Source organism: Caretta caretta, chromosome 21 (assembly GCF_965140235.1).
Source record: "Caretta caretta isolate rCarCar2 chromosome 21, rCarCar1.hap1, whole genome shotgun sequence".
Taxonomy (NCBI): domain Eukaryota; kingdom Metazoa; phylum Chordata; order Testudines; family Cheloniidae; genus Caretta; species Caretta caretta.
Genome location: NC_134226.1, coordinates 5,228,585 through 5,252,748, shown reverse-complemented (window position 1 = coordinate 5,252,748; position 24,164 = coordinate 5,228,585). Strand labels below are relative to the sequence as shown.

Below are 24,164 nucleotides of genomic sequence, written 5' to 3'. Positions count from 1 at the left end.
GAGGAACCTGCAAGAGACTCTGCCGAGGCAGCCAGAGGGGGAAAATAACCTGGGCATCTACAAGACTCTCATCCCTGGCTCAACAGTCTTGAGAGGATCAACTGGGTTCAACAGGAAGAGGGGGATGGAGCGGAGTACAGGCCTGAGACTGGTCTGGGAAGGAGCAGTTAAAAAGCTTGGTTAGAGAAGTTAGGATGGAATGAAGAGGACAAACCAGGCTGGAGGGGGTGAAGGATGGTGTTGGAGTGAAGAAACATGAGGCAGGGGTGTGTTGGGAGAACTTACAAACGAAGGGAGGTAAGGGAAAAGTTTGGAGGGATAGGTGGGATGAGACAATGGCTTTTGAGAATTGGGGAGACCATGTACCAAGCGAGGGAATAGACACTTACAGGCTCCTAGGGGGTGTGGCACTCCAGGCATGTTGACTTGGCCGAAGATCATCCATCTCAAAAATCGTACTATAATACTAATTATTTTGTGTAGGAGTAGATGGCTTCTGGTTCAAAGAATTAGTTCTTGGCATGGCTGTACAAGTAATGTGTCCACATGCATGTGGACACTTGTCACTGTGCAAACTCAGCAGAAATCCTAAGGAAAATGAAATGGGTAAAATCGCTTGTCTGTGTTGCCTAGTTGAGTAGGTGCTAGCAGGTAGTGCTCGATCCTTCGATGGGGGGGAGAGAAAAGGAGCAGTCTTGCAACTGGGTCTTTTTAGCATGTTTTGTTGCAAACTAACATTGTAAAATTACTCTAGTTGTCTTCGCAAAAAGAAAAGGAGTACTTGTGGCACCTTAGAGACTAACCAATTTATTTGAGCATGAGCTTTCGTGAGCCACAGCTCACTTCATCAGATGTGTACCGTGGAAACTGCAGCAGACTTTATATACACACAGAGAATATGAAACAATACCTCCTCCCACCCCACTGTCCTGCTGGTAATGGTGCTATTACCAGCAGGACTGTGGGGTGGGAGGAGGTATTGTTTCATATTCTCTGTGTGTATATAAAGTCTGCTGCAGTTTCCACGGTACACATCTGATGAAGTGAGCTGTGGCTCACGAAAGCTCATGCTCAAATAAATTGGTTAGTCTCTAAGGTGCCACAAGTACTCCTTTTCTTTTTGCGAATACAGACTAACACGGCTGTTCCTCTGAAACCTGTCTAGTTGTCTTGTCGTCTTTGAGGTGTTTCCATGCATGGTGTGGTTTTGATCAGCACATTCAGGTAAGTGGGTTGCTCCTGTATCCTCTTGTAAATCTCTTTTTTTTTTTGCAGAACCTACTCTGAACACAACCCCAAATGGCCCTAAAGAAAGCCCAGGTAAACCTGGTGACGATAAAGGGAGCGAAAAAACCACTGTGCTCAGATACCTAGAATCCTCAAGGTGGATGGTGGAGGCGTTGGTTTACACATTGAACTGGAGCATTCTGCACACTTACTTCAATTTGCACTTCATAATATGTAACCAAGTACAGTTGTGCTCACCTGAATACCCCTTATGCCAGGTGTGAAGTATAAGACTGAGGCTGGAATTAAATTCCTATACCTAGGTAGTAGTCTTGTCTCCCACCCAGAACTATCTCTTCCTTCATTCCTTTTTTCCCCCACTCGTCAGTATGATAATACCCACCTGCTGATGGCCACTCACTCAATATATCTCTATAAAATGCCAGCTGTATGAAACTGTCAATCTGAATTCTGCACAATAATGGCACAAGCAACTACAGGCTTAACCGGTAGTCAGGTGTCAAACTGCACTCCGATGAGATGTCTATTCAGTTCACTTTTTGTTCCGTAAGTAACGGTTAGGCTTGAGTTGACTGATCCTCTGGTAATGACAGCAGGAGTATCAAAATAAAAATACCACTCTTCTCCTGTTTCTGCTCTGCTCCCAAATAAGTACAGGTTGGCAGAGAACGTGATGTCACTAATTCTGTAGTTACGTGTAGAGGCCTGTTTTGTAGTAGCTGATCCAAACACCACACCTCTAGTGACTTTTGCTATAGGTAAATATTTGGCTGACCAGTGCAGAATTTGTGTGCAGTGTTTTGTTGTAGCCATGTTGGTGCCAGGATATTAGAGAGACAAGGTGGGTGAGGTAATATCTTTCATTGGACCAACTTCTGTTGGTGAGGAGAGACAAGCTTTCAAGCTTCCCCAGAGCTGTTCTTCAAGTCAGTGCAGAATTTGGCAGCTGAGATCCTGAAAGTGTCTGGAGGGGAGGGCCCTCTGGTCTCAGAAGGATGCATAAGAATTCTGCAAATGAGAGCATTCATTCATAATAGAGGAAATCTTTATAGAGGTTTTGCCCTGTCAATTCTCAGGTCTGTCATCATGTCTCTATTACAATGTACAAGTAATAGGCAGCTTTTCCAGGTATCCTTTCTTCTTTCAATATTGGATTATCTAGGGGTCAGATCCTGGTTTCCAGTATACCTTATAAATTCTGTAATTTGCATGATGGTATTAATTTGAGTCTATTTGTTTAATTTAGCGTGTGGTTTAAGGTACTAAATGTTGCACCAATAGGAATCAATGGATTCCTATAGTTATCTGGCATTCATGTAATGTGTCACTTCAGCTCACCTTGCACTTTTTTTCTTTCTAGGGCTGAACACTGGTACCGTGATTGCTATTGGTAAGTAATTTAAAATTTTAAAAAATAATTCAATGCACAGACTTTACATAGTAAGATGCAGTAATAGCATAAGGTATTTAATGTTCCACTTTCTTCATCTCATACAATTTTTTTCCCTGCCGCTTCACTACGTGAGGAATCTACTCCGGACAGCTAGTTTTTCTGTTACTGTATTTTGTTCTGTTGAGTGGTGCCATGTAAAAGCTCATGAGGCAGATGCTTAAAGAATCAAAGGGCTGGAAGGGACCTCGAGAGGTCATCAAGTCCAGCCCCTGTGCTGAGGCAGGACCAAGTAAACCTAGATCATCCCAGACAGGGGTTTGTCCAATCTGTTCTTAAAATCCCCTGTGATAGGGATTCCACAGCCTCCTTTGGAAGCTTATTCAGTGCTTAACTACCATGGGTTACAAAGTTTTTCCTAATATCTAACCTAAATCACCCCTCCTGCGGTTTAAGCCCACTACTACTTGTCCTGCCTTCCAGTGGACATTGGGAACAATTGATCGCTGTCCTCTTTATTCAAAGATGTTAATGGCTGTTATACTCTGACCTGCTCCCCCCTCAGTTTTCTCAAGATTCACTCTACCATGAGTAAATTTCTGGTAAAAATCTATTTTATTTAGACTGTCTGTATAAACTTGTGACTTATTAATATGTACCTAAACAGAGTCGCCAGCTGTGATTCCATCTTAACTGTTATATTCAGGTTTATAGAATATGGAAGTGGGAATTAAGGACCTTTCCCCTAGAAGTTGTACTTCTGTTGGTCTGTTTTGGAGAAGGGTACTACTGCAGACTGCATGTGTATGTCTGGTGTCCACCAGAAATGGGAATGGAAAAGGCAATGGAGAAGAAACTCTACATTGGGAGTTGACAGTGTCGGATAGCGTTTCACTGTTCTGCCTTTCTAGTTCCAGAGCTGGAACTTTCTCTCTCTCCATTTTGAAGGGAGGTTTTAGTCCTGTAACTTTTTTTTTTCCTAGTTGGATATTTTATTAATGTCTCTGTTCAGTTTTCTCTCAGAAGAATAACATTTTGGCTCAAATCTTTATATAAGATCTTCAGTAGGGAAACCATCATTAAAGCACCAATGGGAAACTCGCGTTTGAATAATCTTGCTGTTGAAGACTTCGGTGCAAGTGGATTCCAGAATTGTGAATTTTTGCTGGATTTCACCATAAACGTCATAGTTTAATGTTATCACCTGGTTATTGCTTTCCTTTTTTCCATCAAGGAGTCGTCATTGGTTTATTTGTGGCTGGTGGATTTGTTGCCATTGTGACATACAAAGCTTGCTTTGGGAAAAAAGGGTGAGTCAAACAAAACAAGATCCTGATGTCTCACTAATTCTTCAGAGTAGTTCACCATTTCTTTCCTGTAGTCCTTCAATTGCTGGACGAGCTAATATATTCTGAGGTTTTACCTGATTTTTATTTATTCTATCAGCCTGCATCTTTTCTTACATACCTGGATGTCAGGAGAAAGCAAAGGCATGGCTCTCCAAAACTGCACTCATGTGCAGTTCTGAAGCAATGACACTTCCTAACTATACATAGAGGCTTTTTCCCTTGGACCCCAAGAGATTCAAGCCCAGAATGTCTTCAGAAATGTCTGCAACACTTTCAGGCTTGTAAAATGTGAATATGGCAAACTAAAAACGTAATCCTATTGATCTGCTGTTCAAGTTCTGCTCGCTACAGCGTTTACAGTGAAGATTTTGTCTCGCTGGTAATTAATGCTGTGTGTAAACTTTTTAAAATGGCTTTAAAATGTTACTATTTGAAAAACTGCCATTTAAATAAAGTTCCTTTGGGCTCCATTGATTCTGAAGTGCCTATGATTTGCACCCAAGATCTAGTTTCAATCTAAATTTCTTTGTGTTTATCCCTGACTTTGTTATAGACATCTGAGATGATGTAAAGCTTTTTACTGTATAACCATTCTTAGAAATGGTAATACTGCTTTTTACCTGTGTAGGCAGAGACTCAAATCTTCCCATTTGCATAAACATTCTTAGCTTACAGGACATATCAACCAAGCACCTGCCTCATATCTTTTGTAGGGTAAATGAGAATTCTGGTGCTGAGGCTTATTTTGTCCCTTATTTTGTCCCTGTAAGCAACGGCCAATGATCATAAGCCTTTAACATGTCGTGTCTAAGCTAATGAGATGTGCAGCATCCTACAACTTTCAGAGTAGCAGCCGAGTTAGTCTGTATCCGCAAAAATAAAAGGAGCACTTATGGCACCTTCGAGTCTAACACATTTATTTGTTAACTGTTATTTAGAACTGTCTCCAGCTACACAGCTAGCTGACTTGAGAGATCCTTTCTGCTTTGTTTTTTAGCTTTTAGCTTTCCTTTTATTTTCGATATCCTTTAATGCTTTTTTACAGGAAGTACATTGACCAGATGTTGTGCTCAAACGTAATATAATTCAAGTTGTGAGCTATTAGATACTATCCCTCTGAAGCAACACTTACGCTCGTTGTGACGTGTTGCATTTTTGTCATCATCATCATCAAGCCTGGTGCTTGTTGAAGATAATATTGTATTTGGAAGCCCAATTAGTAAAATCTTTTGAATAATATTTAGTGTTGAAGGTCCACAAGAAAAAGATACTTGCATTTAAAATGGGCTTTTACTGCTAGAATAAAACAAATCCAACATTAAGATGACTTGCAAGTAGCATGTTGCTATGTAGTCTTTCTCTGACGATGAAAAATACGGACTTGCTAGGATTTAACTGGGGACAGTTTTGAAAGAGAACTATCCTAAATGAGGTAACTCGTCCTCCAAGACATTTTAACCAGAGCTATCTATTAAATAGGAAAAGACATGCACATTAGAGAAGAAAATCAGTACATTGCTTTCTTGCATTCCACTGTGATTTTTACAATGCCCAGACTAGCCCACGTACAACAGTGACTTTGTGTGAGGAAACAGGATTCTGACCAACAGTTTCTGATTCAGGACATGGCACAATGTGGCTTGTTTTACTCAACCTTTGTAAAAACACATACACCTTTTTTTTTTGTGAGAAACAATAATCAAACACACAACTGAAATCTAAAACTCAGAAGTTTTAATGTTGTGTATTGTTTTTGTGTTAACTTAATCCCAGAGATAGTTTGCTGTCTGAAAATGTTAAGCCATAGGTTTTTCCAGTGATTTAACTTCAGTTTTTAGGAAACACTTTTAAAAGCTTTATACTTGTCTTTAATTAAATTGCATACTGACCAATCTTTTGTCAAACTATTAATAGTTCTTTTGAATGTTTTCTAGAAGAGAAATATGCTTAAATAAATCTGAGACTTCACTCAGTAAAGGGGTACTAGCACATATGCTAATTATAAATTAGTCCTACATACCCAATCATGTGAACCTGAAGCTTGACACCTCTGTTTGCTGCAGTCCCTTGGGAATGTTTGATGGGCAGAAATATGAATATAAATATTGATAGGAAGCTTGAGTTAAAACTGTGCTCCCTTTAAAAGGGGCATAGCTGGGTAGATTGCATATAGATTTTACCTTGTATGGGATTTCTTTCACAATTGAGTTTTAATAGAAAATTGTACATAAAATTTTATAACATTTTTGGATTTAAACATTCTCTTAGCGTTTACAACACTGCAATGCTTCATTGTACTAGTGCTTGGAAAGTAAATTTTCCCTATGTGCATTGAAAGAAATGCAAAAATAAATAAGTAGCATGAGTGAAAAATCTTTCACTTTTTTTAAATCATCAAATGATATGGGAATAACACACAAGGATTTTTTTAAGCCAGTTAACCTCATGACTGTAGAATTCTAGAACTCTGAGAGGACCTGTCGAATCATCCTGTCCCTGCAAAGGCAGGATTGTTCTCTACAGTACTTTTTTCTACCATTTTAGTCCATGCTAGTTTTAAAAGTTCCAGGTAATAGGGCTTCCACTACTTCCCCTTCCCCTCCCTCCACCCTCCCAAAAAATCCATTGCCATCAAAAAAATTTCTAGTATTAAGCATCAGTTTTCTTTGGAGTTCTAATTATGTAAAAAGCCTCCTTTAAAGAAGCAAAAGCAACTTTGATTTTTACTCTTGAATTCTGGAGTCATATTTTATTGAATTAGTTTCTCTCCTTTCTTGCTGTTCAGCCCATATGAAGCAAATCAGCGCTTCAGTGATCTACAGGAACGTGGAAAAAAAACTAACTCGGGTCTTGAAAGGTATTTTTATAGAAAATATTTACTTCAATGTGAAAAGATGGCGTGGTTCTGATGAACCATTATCTGCAAGAACATAATACAACTGTGCAACATATCAATTAAATATAAATTACTTTGTTACCTTTGTCCTGAACAGATATGTTGAATGTGACACTTTTGTGAATATCCACTAAATTCTTCATTTCTATGTAACCATTTTGTCAACTACAGCAGTTATGAATGCATTGTGTGCCTTATGTCCTTGTGATGTAACTTGTCATTAACAGCTCTGTCTTAACATATAAAAACGTTACTTCAGTATATTACCATTTTGATAATATAAGAACAGATATTTTCTCCAGAAGAATATTAATGCTATAAAGCCCATGTTAGACTTTCATTTCTGGTGTAAGGTTGCAATTATATCCTTAAATCCAAGACTTCATTCAGTAGACTAGTAGTAACATACAGACTTTATATTTTAGCTGATACAATTTTGTATGCAGAGCTTTCCAGCAGGCAGGAGATGCTAAACAGATCTCTGCTGAAGAAGAGCTCAGGTGGTGTGGGTGTGTTTCATAGTGGGTTCACTGTGAAACCGTGGGCCCTGACAGTGTACAAAAGTACTGTTGACTCTTCAGTAGTGCTCTACGTGGTATTCTTGGGGTGTACAGTTGAATAAGATTCTTCTGTAATGTGATTAGTCAGTAAAAGAAACTAATATGTCCTAAAACAGTGTTATGTTATAGATGACTCCCCTCGCCTTTCCAGTGCTCTAAACAGTTGAGCGTTAGGGGAAGGGAGCATAGATAGTCCAGTTCTCTTGTATTTAGGATATGTAATAGCTAACTTATCACGGTTTGCCAACTCTGATTACAGATTAATCCTCCTCATGAATTTTTTTCTGCCTCTTTTTTCTGTTTTGGACATGGCCTCTGAGAAGAAACAGCATGAACGGTGCTTTAATTGGAAATTAGTTAATGTAACTCTAAAATTAACAAAACAAATCTTTCAGACAGAACATAAAATGAAAAAACTCATTAACCTAAACATCTGGAGTGAAGTCAAGATATACATTTTTACTTTGGTTATAACACTTCCTTTATTTTGGTTTTGCAGGAAAGATGCCTATCATTCTTGCATTGCTGATTACTAACTTGTTCATCAGACAGTGAACATGATATTGGAAGAAAATAGAAAAATTGTGGGCAACGTCCTATGATTGTACTAAACTTATCTCATGATCCCAGAGTCCTCTCACTACAGTTGTATTCGGGGTTGTAGATTTTGCTATTGCAAGCAAGAGCCTGTTGAGATTTGTATTTGGAGGTTTCTATCTTTAAGTACTTATTATCCCTTTTAAAATACAGATTAATGATGCCAAATATACTCCTTGAACTGCTGTAGGCTTTTATTAATTCAAATATATCTTCAGTTTTTAAATCACATCTCCAGAATAATCAGTGTTCCTTTGCTATCATGTCCAGGAAATTCCAAAAACAACAATAACAAAAAACAACCCCAAAGTATTCTTACCCCAAGTTTTGTGTTCATTGTGTCCTCAGTGTAGCATCCCAGGGTGAAGTGCGCGGATGTGTGTAAGACTCAAGTGTTCAGAATCCACACAATCAAATTTTTTAAGTTTGTACCGAGAGCCAAAATAAATTATCTCTGTTTCCTTATGAGCACTTTCTGATGAGTAAGCAGTAAAATGGTTATACTTGTGGTTCTGTGCCTAAAGGAAATGTCTTTTATTTTTCTATTTCAGTAGCTGAAAATAAGTTTGGTAGCATTTAAAGCAAGCTTATTATATTCAGGAAATCTTTCTCTGCTGTGAGAAGGTATTCATAACCAAATGCTGTTTTGTCACTATCACTGAAAACATAAATTTGTATTTATATAAGTTGTACAGAATTTTACTTGGCAATCTGCGTATTTATGAAATGAAAAAACTGGAATTTCTATGTTGTACTTAAGTCTTTTTGCTGAATAAAAGGAATACCGTACAGAGATGACAGCATCCTGATTATTTTTTCCCTTGTGCATTAAAATAGAACTGTCTCAATAGCGATGTAAAAATGTGTTTGAAATCTACCCCTCTACTGTGATCTGGTCGCTGCTTTCTAGAGCAGATGAAACTAGTACTACCTTTTGCACGCACGCTCCCTCCTCCCCCCGCCTCCCCCAACACATACAAAAATCCATGATTTCCTATGGCATGGATCTTTCTCGCAAGGGGTAGCACTTTCTCAGCCTTGTAACAATGCACTGCCAGGAAACTACAGGGTGTATACCTTCTGTGGGATCATTTGTGCAGTAAGATACTATCCAAACTGAATAAGAGCATGATAGTGTAACCCACACACCTCCTGGGTGTGGTGTTCTGTCCCATTTAGTGGCACCAAGACCACTTAGAGAGAGACATGAATCTGCTCTACAGCCTTTGCTAACAGCCAGTTGGCTTTCAGTTCATGCGGTAGAGGCTCATGCACTAAGCTCCAGAGGTCCCCGACTGGGGTCTGTGGTTGTTACAATAGGATTAGGATCTATGTGAAAGAAACAGATTTCTGATACTCATTAGAAACTGCAAAGATGTTTAATCTAATGAAGCTTTGCCTTTGCTCAGATTACCTGAAGGATGTGTCTGGATTTAGATGTTGTAATTTGTCACTGTTGCTAAGGTCATAGCTACACTGGGGATATGTCCTGGTTTTCAGTTAGCAGTTCAAATCCCCAGCATAACATCAGGTTTGCCCTATCAAGCCTTCTTTTGCACGAGTGCGGTTTATGTTTTCAAGCCTGGGTAGGTGTAAGCAGTTTATAGCAGTTTTCCTGTCTACACTATGGCTGAGCACTGATGGAGCTATATTGGTGTCAGACCACTAGTGGCTGAAAGCAAGACAAAGGCTCAGGCCATGTCTACACTACTGGCTAGATGGGTGCTGCTGCAATTGATGCAGCAGTGTCTATTTTAGCAGGTCTGGTGAAGATGCTAAGTCGATGGGAGAATGGTCTCCTGTTGATATCTGTACTCCATCTCCCTGAGAGGCAGAAGCTATGTTGACAGGAGAGTGTTTCCATTGGCACAGTTTGGTGTAGACACCACTGTAAGTCAACCCAAGTTATGTCAACTTCAGTTACGTAAATTGCATAACTCAGCTTGACTTACAGCGTTAGTGTAGACCAGCTCCCAGTGTACACAAGGCCACCAATGGCGGTAGCATTGGGAAGCTTAGAGTAGATGGGCCAGTGGATGCTACTGGCATTTTAAACACAATAATGGTATTTTCAAAAGAGCCTAAGTGAGTTAAGGAGGAAAAGTCTGATTGAAAGATTTGACTTTCAATTTCAATTGCTCATGAACTGCACAATTCTCACTGACTTGCTCATAGATGAGGAAAATCTTCCTAGCTATACTTTTACCTTAGTTTTGTTTTTGTGCCTTTTTTCTGCCCTTTGCATTGTCTCAGCTTCCTGCCCTGTGCCACGGACTCCCTTGACGCCTTTGAGGAGCAGTGGGTGCTGTCCGGGGTCCTCAGCTCAGTGTCTCCGTCCGGTTCCCTTCGTCTGACCCTTTGACCACACTCCTGTCCCTGTTGTTCATTAGTTGTCCCCCATAATTATTTGGTTTTCCAGGTCCTGTGGACCACCCCTCCTTAGGCTAGGGGGGGATCCCAATAAGGCTGTTTAAGGCTGGGGTTACTTTTGACCATGCTAAAAGGGTGCTCTGGGAAGGAGGAACAAGTCCTTCTTCTTGGTAAATTCACAGGTAACCACCCTCTTTGTTCTCTTGAACAATGCAATCACAGTAAACGCCTGTGCCCTTGCAACAGCTGAGCAACTTCTCTTTTTGCAAGATCACAGAGAATTCACTCTGCAAAAATTCCCTTCTTTAAACATAGCCCCCATCCAAGAAAGCACCATACAGTAGTTTAGTGACCCCCCCCCCCCAACAGGGCTGTTCCCTCGAAGTTTCCCAGCTTTTTTCAAACGTCACTTGGCAAAGGTAAATGCCACCAGCAGTGGTAGAATTGCCAAGCCCAAGTCTTTGAAAACCTCAACTCAGGCCTCCAAAAACAGACTCTGCTGTGAGAAAGCCGGAGATGATGCTTTTTAAAGTACGCTTTTGGGGGTCTGGGTTTTTTGTTTTTGGCCTTTGGGTCACTCGAGCAACTTTCAGTATTTAAATTGTTAATGTCCTTTGTCCGCAGGAGCGGGGGGGTGGGGTGGTGGTGAATGAATTTGAGAACAAACACCCCCTCGTGTGAGACTGGGGATACAGCGGCTCATGAACGGAGGCTTGGACTTCGGGGCTAGGTTTGTCCAAAAGGGAAAAGGTGAAGTCCGCGCCCCACAGCAGTAAATGGCAGAGCTCCCCGCGACCCCTTGGCTTCCTCCCATGGTTTATGGCCCAGGCCCCCATCGGCACAGGGCAAAACACAAACCCTTGGGGCGAGCGGGGACTGCAGCGCCCGGGCGAAGCTCGCCCTGAGGCGTGACCCCCCCCCCCCCCCGGACCCCTCTCGCCCGCCCGGCGACGGGCTGGGGACGCCCCGCGGCGAGGCGGGAACCCGCTGCGCACGCGGCTGCTCAGGGGACCGGCGAGTCTCCCCGCGCGGCTCGGTGGCTGGAGCTCGCGGCGCCCCCGCCGCTGCCGGTTCCCCCGGAGGGAAGGGGGGGGGGGGGCAGCGCTTGTTCCTCTCACGCCGCCCGCGGAAAGACCCGCCGCCTCGCCCTGGTCCCTCCCCGGGGGCGGGGGCGGCTGCCGGGCGATATCTCCTGCCGGCCCCGGGGGGGGCCCTGCACTCGCTGCTGCCTCGCCGGGCGGGAGGATGCGCCGCGCTTCGCTCCTGCTCCGCCTTCTGGGCGGCCTCGCTGCGCTTCTGGCTGCCGCCGCCCGGGGTGCAGGTGAGGGGCCGATGCTGGAGCCCTGCGCGTCCCTCTGGTCCCCGCTCCCCCTTCTCCAGCCCGTTCCTCAACCCCCCCGGGCCCATTGCTCTCCCTCCCCTTCACTCTCTGCCCCCGGGCAGGTGCCTGCGGGTGAGCGGAGCCAGCCCTGGGTGTGTTATCACTCGGGGGGTTTCGGGACCCCCCCCGCAACACCAGAAAAAAGGGGGATTTGGAGCCTCTGAAGGTCGGCGCCCACTCTAAGGGGGCCGTGTCGGGGTCTAGAAGGACACGCCGGGGTTCAAGGCCATGTACTGACAGCAGCTCTCCCCTTGCATTATCCACACCCTCCTGGGGTCTTAAAGTGGAAAGGGTGGTCACAAAACCATCTCCTGTCTCTCTCTCCCCCTGTGTGCTGCTGGGTGACGTTTGGCCCTTAGCTCCCCTTGGGACAGTGGGACTAGGCTGGCCAGTCATTGTCACGTGGGCAAGTCCCTTCATCCTTCTGTGCTTTCCTTTTGCTCCTCCGGGAAATGGGTGTAAGTACTGTGCCATAGGCTCAATGAAGTGTTGTCAGATTCTAAGGTAAAAGGTGCTGCTCAGATGCTGGTTTGTTCTTTTAGATCAGCAGACCAAATTCTGAATTCCCTGACTCAAGCGTAACTCCCCACTCACAACCACAGGGGTCTTGTTTAACTCGGGACTATGGAATTTCACCCAGTTGTGACTGGCTAACTAGCTAAAGACAGGTTTCAGAGCAGCAGCCGTGTTGGTCTGTATTCGCAAAAAGAAAAGGAGTACTTCTGGCACCTTAGAGACTAACCAATTTATTTGAGCATAAGCTTTCGTGAAAGCTTATACTCAAATAAATTGGTTAGTCTCTAAGGTGCCAGAAGTACTCCTTTTCTTTTAACTAGCTAAAGAAAGTCATCATTGCAATGGCATTTGTCATGAGGATGTGGGAAGTGAGACCTCAGGTTAAGCTTTGATGCACTGTATTTTTGAAATAGAAGACGTACTTTATACATGGATAAATATAGTAGGTCGATGAGTACTGTCAAACCACTACCGTTCATTTGCAGAAGTGAAAGATACTGAAGAATTAAAATATTACATAGTTGTACCCCATTTCCTTTGTTCACTGCATTAAACTATAGGGTTTCTTAGCTACTGAATGAAATTTGATTCGGGAAGAATCCCTTTGTTTTATCAGGATAATGGTTGCTTCACATAGTCTCCTCCTAGAGTTTTGACTGTCTATCTTCTAAGACTCTTAATAGAGATGGGGGGCCAGATGTAATATTTCTTTTTTTATGGGAACTCTTTAGTGTAATCACTTCAACCCTGATCCTGCAACTAGTTAATAATCCTACAGGATTGTGATGACAAAAAGTGCTGTTTTAGTGCTCAGTATTATTAAATTTGACTAGGAGACTGTAGGGGTGATTCTTGGTTCAGGGTAAGGCTTTTATGTCAGTGTTAAACTGTGAGTCTTCATAACTTTTTATTTTGTTGGTTTCCCACCAATTCTGAAACCAACTGATTTATAATTTTGCAGAGGTCATTGTGGTATTTCAGTGGCCTTCAGGCAGTTAAAATCTGACTGATAAAGGAGTTTGATATCTGCCTTGAATTCAGAAAGCTCAGAAATTTCATTTTTGTAGCTGCAAGCCTTTTATTTTGACTTCCATTTCTTTCCAATAATTGTACCTTGGGTTCTAAATAATGGCCCCTTTTTCTTGCAGTCTGCAGGTAAGCTGTTAATAATTTTAGGGAAGTGGAGAACCTTCAGGGTTGAGAGTAACAGCCGTGTTAGTCTGTATTCGCAAAAAGATAAGGAGTACTTGTGGCACCTTAGAGACCAACCAATTTATTTGAGCATAAGCTTTCAAAGTGAGCTGTAGCTCACGAAAGCTTATGCTCAAATAAATTGGTTAGTCTCTAAGGTGCCATAAATACTCCTTTTCTTCAGGGTTGGTGTAAGAACAGCAAAGCAAGCAGTAGCACTTGAGCGCTATTTAAACGGCTTTCCCTGGGCTAAGTAATGTAGCTTTGCACCATTTAGCAGAACGTTGCAAAACTTGACGCAGAAGAGTTCATGAAAAGCATTTAGAAGGCAGTAGTGTGGCCTCCTAACCCAAAAGAAGGAGGAAGACAAAATACACAAGGAGAAATCCCTCATAGTCACAATAATATTTACTGAAGTAATGAAAAACTCACTCTGCAAGCCATTTCCTATAACTGAACCTCTCCAAAAAAGCCCACTCTAAACAGCGTTTCCGATAACTGTGGAAAAGAGAAGCACAGGAGGTTCTATTATGTCTTCTAGCTGCCTCTTCTCTGCTGATCTGTCTAATATGGGAAGTGCTCAGGTACTACAGGCACAAATATAAAGCCCTAAGAAAGAAAGAAAGAAAACTGATAAGGGAATCTAATTTAAAACTTTAGTAGACTAAAAGACAGAATTAAAGAAAATGTAATAGGACTGGTGTGAGTTTTTTAATCAGATATTAATTAATAAAAAGTATCAAAGTTTGTATGTAGAGAGGAACAGGCACAGACTGGGGCATTTTAACCCCTGTTTAGTAAAGACTTTTTTGTTACTTTTATGTAATCTTGGGGGTTTTTTAAAGTTGGAAAGTGATGTCTCTGAAATATCAGTCCCTTGTTTTCTGAGTTTGCAGGGTAAGAGGTATTTCTGTGGGAATATATCCAAACATCCATCGAAAGGAATGGAAAGATTTGCGGAACATCAGTATAACAGGTGCTCCATGTACACAATCAAAACTGTCGGTGGGGAATAGTCACCAACCCCGCTAATAGAGACTGAAGAGCTCAGTCTGAATATTCATTTATTTTTAGGAATGCTTTAGTATAAACACTTATATCCTGCTCCTGCAATTAGCTGTCACGATGCTCAGGGGTCTGCTTGTTTGGGACCGTTGTAGGATTGAGGTCTAACATATACACATTAAACATTAGATGTTTTGTTCTAGCTTACCAGCCTGATTCAGAGGAAGGAGGCAGTGTGATCTAGTGGAGAAAGCACTAGACGGGGACTCAAGGGATCTGGTTACAATGGGAATTAATTCATATATTTTAAGGCCAGAAGGGATAATTAAAATCATTTAGTCTCCAGCTGATACTACCACTGAACAAGGGCATCATTTATGACATTGGGCTAAGGAAATCCAGTGATGAATCTTTATAACCAGATGGAAATGGGGTGTGTGTGTGTGTGTTAATCACTCGTGTAACATCTTGAAGAATGTTATAAGACAGATCCTCAGTTCGTTTTTTGGCCATGTCTACACTAGTGAGCTGACAGCAGCACAGCTGTACTGATGCAGCTGCACCACTGTTAGATTGCTCAGGTAGTCTCTCTATGCCGACGGGAGACAGCGCTCCCTTTGACAGAATAAAACCATCCCAGAGCGCGGTGGTAGGTATGTTGGCGGGACAAGCACATAGCCCTGTGCACCCTACCACTTATGCCAGTGAAATGTATGTCGCTCAGGGGGTGTTTTGCCAGCATACGTGGTAGCGTAGACATGGCCTTTGTAAAACTGTTGTTTTATCTGCCTGCACCTGCCATGTTTGCATTTTATGTACCATCACAGTAGATCTGGCTTTTCTTCTCATCTGTGTTTCCTTTCTTGCTAGTTGGCTGTGGAGTCCCAACGAGGTTAAGCTTTGCTGAGCTGAGGAATGAGTATAAAAATCAGAATAACTTTTCTGTTGAGGAGACTGCAAAATACACTTGTCGGCCTGGATATAGAAGAGACCCGCAGCTACAACCCGCTATTACATGCCTTGAAAATGGAAGCTGGTCAAAAGCACTCGAGTTCTGTAAAAGTGAATATTTTGTTTCCATTGTTAGAAAAAGGTCTTAAAGGCACTAGGTTGTGTCCACGCTGCAAAAATGTAACGTATCTTTAAATAGTTAATTGTGACTAGTAAAGCTCTCTAGCTGTGCCTATTCTGGGCCCTTCTAAAGGCCATCTTTTTGGGGAGTGTTAAATAGGACAGATCTTGGAGATAATTGTTGAATTGAAAGAGAGAAGCCTAATCCGAGCCTTGTTCTCCACCAGAAAAATCGTGTGGTCATCCAGGAGAGCCGGAGAACGGCAGAGTTATTGTAACAGATATCCATTTTGGGTCAACCGTCAACTTCACGTGTGAAGAAGGGTAAGTTTCAGACTGCCTGAGCTGACTACTTGTGCTTCGCTTACAGCTGTGGAACACAAATGGATATCCTCATATTCTCCCAGCTCCTGAAAGCAGTTTACTCTTCCATACTAAAGCAGCCCTCCATCTCCTTGGCTCAATCAATTTAATTTTTATACGCGAGGGAAGAGGGATTGGCATAAGTCTTCTTCTTTTCTTCATTCATGCTCTGCCATTGATTGTACAAACTTTAGTTATAATTTGGCTAGCTGAATGCTTTACCTGCAGGTGCTGGCTGAGCACAGATGTCTCCTGTGGGGAGTAGGATCCAAGTGACCAGGGCAAACCTTGGAATCTCTTGGATTTTACCCCTGCTTGGACACGGGAATAGTTCTTCTTCTGAATAATTGGAAATGGCTGCCTTTCCTCAGGGCCATGCAGAGAAGGGGCTCCTTGGCTAACTTCCCATCTATCTCCAAGGACAAACCCAGCTCGGAGAGCCGTCTGAGTTAGAGCTTTGGGGATATGGTGGCAGAAGAGCTGTTGCCTGCCCCCTCCTTTGAAAGATTAAGACTGTGCTTCAGTGGCCTGAAAAGCAGAGGTCTGCAGCTGCAGGATGGACTGGAACATTTGTAGGGAGTGTCATGTCTGTATTGAAAAAGGAACAATCTTTTCTTGCATAAATTCCCATGTCACGGAAAACAGCCATAGCAGCTGCTGGTGTTGAACTCTACACCCAGCTCTGCATTGGTTTATTCAACAATATCTGTGCATATGGACCTGTGTGATGTGGTGGCTTATATCACCTGCATGGGTTACGACTGGCATGACTGATTATCTCAAGCTAGCCAGACCCCAGGTGGGTCTGCCTGGCCCACAAAAACCTATTCACTCCACCGCGAAAAATATAAAACCAAAATGGAGCAGGCACAATAATAACCCCCCAGCAGCCTGCCCAAAAGTGCAGATGTTACTAGTTTGCCTGTGCCTTGTGATTCCATGGCAGGAAATGACCCTGCTGATGTGGCGAGAAGGACTTGAGAGCACAGGAAGGACATTTGGATCCCCTGGCTCAAAGAATGCCACCTCATTGGGCCTACATAGGATTCTGTTCCATGGTTTAGTTCTTCAGGGGGCTGGGGAGTTCTGAGTTGGCAAGGAGCCTTTTCTCCTATGATCATCACTCAGTAGTCAGTGGTGTTGGTCCCCACCTGCTGTGGCTGGGGAGAAGAGCTTGCCAAGTAACTGAGCTTCACAAGAGAACTCCTATACCAAAGGACTAGGTAACAACTGATAACCCCCTCCGCCTAACTCCAGGCACCGGTTGGTTGGACAGCCTTACAGACGATGTGAGATTTCTGGCAGGCAAGTTGCATGGACTGGTGATGTTCCCATTTGTGAGCGTAAGTAAATTACAAACGTCCGTCCAGGTGCTTATGTGGGCGCTTCTGTCTCTTATCTGCTTGCCTCTTAAATGTTAAAAAACGGGTAGGGAAGCTTTATGATCACCACTTTAGAGAGGGAGAACTGAGAAATGGAGAGATTAAGTGATGTACCCCGGGTGATACAGGGAGGTGGTCAATAACAGAGCCAACATTTTAATCCAAATCTCCAAGTCCCAGGTATCTTAACCGCAAGAGCATCTTGGGTTGATAGGTGTGTGTGTGAAGGGGGTTTATCCTAGGAAGAAGTTTCTTGTTTCAAGGTCCTGACCATAAGAACTTAGTTTTTCTTTGACAACTGAGTAAATGAAAAAGGCACTGAGCTTGGTGTGACAACAATGTTCTACCAGGATGGTTACTGGCCATTCTGCATGTTTATTTAAAGTAAGAGGTGTGCCTGATAGGTATTTGTATTAATCCCAGATTAGACAAGAAGCTCATTACCTGCACTTCAAGGCATGCCTGTGCCCTGGTAGTGTGGCCACCAGCTTATTGTGCAGCAGGAAAATCATGCGTTTTTCCATGCTTGATTGGGATGGAACACCTTGATCTTAAAACAGTACATATTGAAGTCCCTTCCTCAATAGAGTGTTAGATAAAACTCCTCCAGAAAGCGTGGAGATGCCACGCTTCCTGTATACTCGGCCAGCAGCTCTCAACCTTTTCAGACTACGGTACCCCTTTCAGCAGTCTGATTTGTCTTGCATATCCCCAAGTTACACCTCATGTAAAATCCGCTTGCTTGCAAAATGAGCCATAAAAGTACACAACACACTGCTACTGAAAAATTGCTTACTTTCTAATTTTTACCACATATAATTATAAAATAAATCAATTGGAATATAAATATTGTACTGACATTTCAGTGTATAGTATATAGAGTAGTATAAACAAGTCACTGTATGACATTTTAGTTTGCACTGACTTTGCTAGTGCTTTTTATGTAACCTGTTGTAAAACTAGGCAAATATCTAGATGAGTTGATTGATCATAGAATCGTAGGACTGGAAGGGACCTTGAGAGGTCATCTAGTCCAGTCCCCTACAGTCATGGGAGGACTAAATATTATCTAGACCAGTGATTCTCAAACTTTTGTACTGGTAACCCCTTTCACATCACAAGCCTCTGAGTGCGACCCCCACCTTATAAGTCAAAAACACTTGAAAATATATTTAACACCATTAGAAATGGTGGATGCAAAGCGGGGTCTGGGTGGGGGCTGACAGCTCGTGACCCCCCATGTAATAACCTCACGACCCCATGAGGGGTCCTGACCCCCAGTTTGAGAACCCCTGATCTAGACCATTCCTGACAGGTGTTTGCCTAACCTGCTCTTAAAAGTCTCCAATGATGGAGATTCCACAACCTCCTGAGGCAATTTATTCCAGTGCTTAACCACCCTGACGGGAAGTTTTTCTTAATGTCTAACCTAAACCTCCCTTGCTGCAGTGTAAGCCCATTGCTTCTTGTCCTGTGCTCAGAGGTTAACGAGAACAATTTTTCTCCATCCTGCTTCTAACAACCTTTTACATACTTGAAAACTGTTATCACGTCCCCTCTCAGTCTTCTCCTTTCCAGATTACACAAGCCCAATTTTTTCAATCTTCCCGCATAGGTTATGTTTTTTAGACGTTTAGTCATTTTTGTTGCTCTTCTCTGGACTCTCTCCAGTTTGTTCACATCTTTCCTGAAATGTGGCACCCAGAACTGAACACAGTACTCCAGTTGATACCTAATCACCGCAGGGTAGAGCGGAAGAATTACTTCTCGTGTCTTGCTTACAATACTCCTGCTAATACATCCCAGAATGATGTTCACTTTTATTTTTATTTTGCAACAGCGTTACACTGTTGACTCATATTTAGTTTGTGATACACGATGACCCCCAGATCCCTTTCCACAGTACTCCTTCCTAGGCAGTCATTGCCCATTTTATATGTGTGCAACTGATTGTTCCTTCCTAAGTAGAGTACTTTTTATTTGTCCTTACTGAATTTCATCCTATTTACTTCAGACCATTTCTCCAGTTTGTCCAGATCATTTTGAATGTTAATCCTATCCTCCAAAGCACTTCCAACCCCTCTCAGCATGGTACTGTCCGCAAACTTTATAAGTGTACTCTCTATGCCATTATCTAAATCATTGATGAAGATATTGAACAGAACCAGACCCAGAACTGATCCCTGCAGGACCCCACTCATTATGCCCTTCCAGAATGACTGTGAACCACTGATAACTACTCCCCTGGGAATGGTTTTCCAACCAGTTTTGCACCCACCTTATAGTCGCTCCATCTAGGTTGCATTTCCCTAGTTTGTTTAGGAGAAGGTCATGCGAGAGAGTGTCAAACGCTTTACTAAAGTCAAGATATCCCACGTCTACCACTTCCACCCCATCCACAAGGCTTGTTACCCTGTCAAAGAAAGCTATCAATCAACTTGGTCTGACAGGATTTGTTCGTGACAAATCCATGCTGCCTGTTACTCATCACCTTATTATTTTCTAGATGTTTGCAAATTGACTGCTTAATTATTTGCTCCATTATCCTTCCGGGTACAGAAGTTAAGCTGACTGGTCTGTAATTCCCTGGGTTGTCCTTATTTCCCTTTTTATAGATGGACACTGTATTTGCCCTTTTCCAGTCTTACTCATCAGTAAGCTACTACAGTTAGCACTTGTCTTAGTAAGTCAGCTTGGTGATTTACGGAACATCAGCGCCCAATCAAATCCGACATCCCTGGGCCGTTGCCTGTTGGGCTAGTACATTCTAGTGGTTTCATAGCTCATGCACCTAGTTTTCTTTAGCAGATCCAGTAACTGGAGATGCTTCTTTACCAGTATTGATTCTAAATATCTTGTGTCTCTCCAGGTATTCCGTGTCTTCCGCCTCCTGACATCCCCAGTGGAAGGCACACTGGGGTGATAATGGAGGACTTCTCTTATGGCTCAGTTGTAACTTACAAATGTGACAATGGTTACCCACTCACTGGAGAGGCCTCTATTCACTGCACAACCAAGGACGGGCTAAACGGAGAGTGGAGTGCGCGTCCCCCTCGGTGTGGAGGTAGGGTTTGTGTAGGTGAAAAACTCCTGCCAGCTCTGCTGTTTCATGTGTAGAAAGTCCAGGTCCAGACAAACCCACAAAGGTGAGATTCCACTAACCTGCACTTAGTGTGCCTGCCCGTGGCAATATCTCCACAAGATTTGCATGATTCATGTTAGACAGAGAGTGAATAGCTCTGGAGCAGGGCTGAAGATTTGAGGTGGAATCTGATGCATTTGGATGCACCCATAGAGCAGCTCTGTTAGCAGAGCAGTTAGGGTCACAACTGTATAGGAATGCTGTTAAAGGTCTTTAACCCTTGCGGCAAAGGGATGACACTGGTGAATGTTAGGGAGGTGGTGGGTGTAAGTTTCTAGATTGCATGACCAGGCAGCTCTCCTAGCTGCTCTGCACCCCAAGCAGATGGCTCTAAGAAGTCCTAATCCAGTGACGTGGGCGACCATGTATGGCACTGGGATAATTGTGTTAATTTGTGCAGGTTTCAAGAACTGAGGGACGTATGCTGCATAGAGGGGCTGTGGGTGTCTAGGCTGACTGTGTGTGCTGGTTGTGTTGTGTGGGTGGTTGTTCTGATTTGTGTCTGTGGGTGGCGAGGGAGTGGTGTGTGCTGTGGGGAGAGGCTGTTTTATGAGGGGTTATTGTGTGTGGCGGTTGTGGTGTTGTGTGGATGGTTTGGAAGAACTGCGGCACTTGGGCCAAAGAATCTACTTTCTGTGCAATCTCCTTCACACCAATGATCTGTTCCAACAGCAAGGGTTAACTTATTTCTGATATCACAATGGTCTGGCACTGTTGGTGTAGCTCGATACGTAGCTTACTGTTTTGTTATAGGTAGATAGATAATCTTGGGATATTTGTAAGCCGGACTTGTGCAGTTTTGTGTTTGAAGGAGTTTGGTAGGCAAGTTGAAAGACGCTGGCTCTTCTAATGCTAACGAAGAGAGGGTACGTTGCTGGGGCCAGCACCCTCCTGAAGCATCTTGGCCCTGACTGTGCGGAATGCTGAGCTCCCTCGGTGTCTGATGTCAGTGGGTGTTAAGGCCCCTTGGTCCTTTTAGGACTGAGCTCCTTGGCTTTACCTGGGGGAGCTCCCATGACTTGGAGATGGTGCACAGGACACTCCATGAGGAGAGAACCCTTGCGAAGTAGCTATGAAGGGACCTAAGCTGTTACCAGTGTATCTCCATCTCCCCCTCTCAGGGTGGCCCTCCACATTTCCCACAACAATCTGCAGTTTCAAGTAGGAATAATATAGGCTAGTGCAACAAGTTACATGGAAAATGTTGAAAGTGTAAAAAAGGCTTGAGAGCTGCGAAGGCTGCGGAGATGTTTTTCTTCCTCTCTGGCCCTGTGTTTCAGCTAAAGCGTTTCTTTTTCAGAGGTTAGATGCCCAGCCCCACAAATCCAGAATGGAAGAAGAGTATCTGGTGATAGACGTGTCTATTTATATAATGACAGTGTTACCTTTGAGTGCGATCCCGGCTACACCATGAAGGGTCACAGTCTGAGTCAGTGCCAAACTGATGACACGTGGGATCCACCTCTGCCAGTCTGTGAGCCAGGCAAGTGTCAAAACTCTGATTTGTTTGTATTATGCATCTAGAAACAGGTTTCCCTTCTGTCTGATCCGTGAGCACCTCCAACGCTAACCCCGTCTGGATCTGTCCTGCCTGCTGCTCACCTCAAATCCAGAGACTTTACAGACTGGTTTGAGGGGAGAGGTGGACGGTCCCAGTTGTTAGGAACAGACGTAGAGGATAAGAAATGAACCAGGTTGGGGGCAGTGCTGGCAGGGCTCCGAGAGCAGTGGGGATGACAGATGAGTAAATTTGTCCCTTCTGTTTTATTGCAAAGCTTGTGCTTTCCCACAATGCATTTGGGGGTCAGGATTCCTCCAACTGCAGCAGCTGCAAGAAGTGACCCAAGTTGGCAAGAGCCATGGGTCTGCTGAGGGGGAATTACTGTACCACAAAGGTGAAAGCAGAGCACTTTTATCTTCTTCTGCTCAGGATCCTCATGTCTGTCCCATCTTGAAATGGGAACTGGAAGTGATTTAGAAGATGATATTCAACAACTTCTTGGTCCACCGCAGCTTTTGCAGGTGGTACTTCTGCTTCTTCTGCTGTCTTTCACTATTTTTATCAATTATGAGCAGTCCTTCCAGTAACTACGCACGCTTTTCACTCTTCCTTTGGAGGTGGAATATGTCCCTCTAGTTCCTGCCTGTGGAATAATCATGAACTCACTTCTGACTTTCCCTCTCACACTGGTCTTTCAGTCAAGCTCTTTTCTGTAATGGGGTGGGGATGAGAGTGTTACAAATGAGTAAAAGATTCAGAAAAGCAATCGGCCGTTAGCTCTTGCAATGTAACATACTAAATAGTGAGCCTAAATTGTCCAATGATTTTTGGTTGCCCAAAATAAGATGCTTAAAGGGGCTTGATTTTAATTCTGGGTGATGAGTGTCCGTAAATTACCATTGTGATCCTGACTACTCCCTTCTTGGGGAGGCATCACTTCATTGTACGGCGTCTGAAGCTTGGAGCAACCCCCACGCTCAATGGGAAGGTGCGTTTCTGTTCTGCTTGCTGCTTCCCTTTATCTCGCTCGGTGCGTCAGACACGCAAAAGGATTTAAACAGATACCCCAAGAACTTTGAGACAAGCCACCAATTCAGCAAATTCCACAGTTGGGGACCAAACCTCCAGTGAGACTCACCTGGCCAAAGTCACTGCTGGCAAGAGGAGCTCCTTTTAACTTCAGCGGCATTGCATCCACTTGTACCAGCGGTGAATGATTCTGTGAGTGCAGCCGGGTAAGGTTCATGCTGAAAGAATTGCTACAGGTGACAAGAGGACGTGAGAATGTAGAAATACTTATGAAACTGAAGTAAAAGACTTGTCAAAGGCAATGGCTCAGTGGGTAAACAGCCCATTTCATCCCACACGTGCGTTGGAGTCTAAAGGGTTTGTTATGCTTTCCTTTTCAGCCACGTGCGTAAGCCCAGAAGTGGAGAATGGAAGAACAAATGGGGTACAGCGTGCCTACAGACCCAGCTCCTGTGAGGGGCCCACAGTTTGGCGTCTACTCCTTGCACAAGCTCCTATCACAGGATTTAAGATGAAAGACGAGCTCACCAGTGCAACAGAATGAATAGCAGGGAATTAAAGCTCCATTTAATTAGACACATGGTGAAATAAATGCTTTTGAAAATAAAGGCATTGTATGTGCACTCTGCGCTTGTGCACACAGATATACCCCCCACTAGGAAAATATTGAGGGGGCGGGAGGGGAAAAAGCATCTGTCTGAATCCCGAGGCACACTTGACATGAATCACAAAAACTGGAAACTAGTATCTACGCTCCCCTCACACACACAGAGAGAAACACGTAAACCTCTGCCGCCAATCCCTACCCCTTGCTACACACTCAGTCAACAGAAAAGATTTGCAGTGGGTACTGGAAAGGCCAACAAGCGTGAACTGTTTCAGACCCTGTGCAAGGAGTAGATGCCAAACTGTGGGCCCCTCACAGGAGCTCTCCTGCCAGCCCTGCTCTCTCTGTCACTGAGAGGGAGCCATCTGGGGCCTCTTCTCCCCACAAGAGGAGCAGTATGGAACCCCGTGGGATGTGGTTTTAGGCGGGCTTGCATGATAGCGTTTGCAGTGGAGAGGTTAAAAGCAACACCATAAACTCTTCCCAGAAACTGGTAGGGAGTCAGTGCAGAGCACAGGCACCAAGGGCCCACTGAACAGCACTGCTTGCCGGGCAGGCTGACGCCT

At 43.5% G+C, this 24,164-nt stretch overlaps 2 protein-coding genes across 6 annotated transcripts in view; both read left to right on the top strand.

Annotated features, from left to right (window-relative positions):
* The window catches only part of LOC142069757 (C4b-binding protein alpha chain-like), a 28,660-nt gene extending 19,827 nt beyond the window's left edge, over positions 1-8,833 (top strand). For 2 of the 5 annotated variants that reach the window (XM_075122039.1, XM_075122041.1), the window contains exons 7-11: positions 1,276-1,320; positions 2,609-2,638; positions 3,873-3,948; positions 6,773-6,844; positions 7,943-8,833. In XM_075122039.1, the coding sequence (XP_074978140.1) occupies positions 1,276-1,320; positions 2,609-2,638; positions 3,873-3,948; positions 6,773-6,844; positions 7,943-7,979 (260 nt within the window). In that variant the 3' untranslated portion in view covers positions 7,980-8,833. Of the gene's footprint in view, positions 1-1,275; positions 1,321-2,608; positions 2,639-3,344; positions 3,368-3,872; positions 3,949-6,772; positions 6,845-7,942 lie in introns of those variants that run through there. The other 3 variants (XM_075122043.1, XM_075122040.1, XM_075122042.1) reach the window with 3 other exon arrangements.
* Positions 8,834-11,655: 2,822 nt separating this feature from the next.
* LOC142069769 (C4b-binding protein alpha chain-like) lies at positions 11,656-23,535 on the top strand. Its single transcript, XM_075122123.1, has 7 exons — positions 11,656-11,731; positions 15,374-15,565; positions 15,802-15,898; positions 17,195-17,280; positions 20,189-20,383; positions 21,762-21,944; positions 23,495-23,535. The coding sequence occupies exons 1-7, from the start codon at positions 11,656-11,658 to the stop codon at positions 23,533-23,535; spliced, it is 870 nt and encodes a 289-aa protein (XP_074978224.1).
* Positions 23,536-24,164: the final 629 nt, after the last annotated feature.

Coding starts and splice junctions, on each gene's coding strand:
- LOC142069769 (XM_075122123.1), top strand. CDS start 11,656: ATGCGCCGCGCTTCGCTCCTGCTCCGCCTTCTGGGCGGCCTCGCTGCG. Junction 15,566..15,801: donor AGCACTCGAGTTCTGTAAAA/GTGAATATTTTG, acceptor GTTCTCCACCAG/AAAAATCGTGTGGTCATCCA. Junction 21,945..23,494: donor TCTGCCAGTCTGTGAGCCAG/GCAAGTGTCAAA, acceptor CTCCTATCACAG/GATTTAAGATGAAAGACGAG.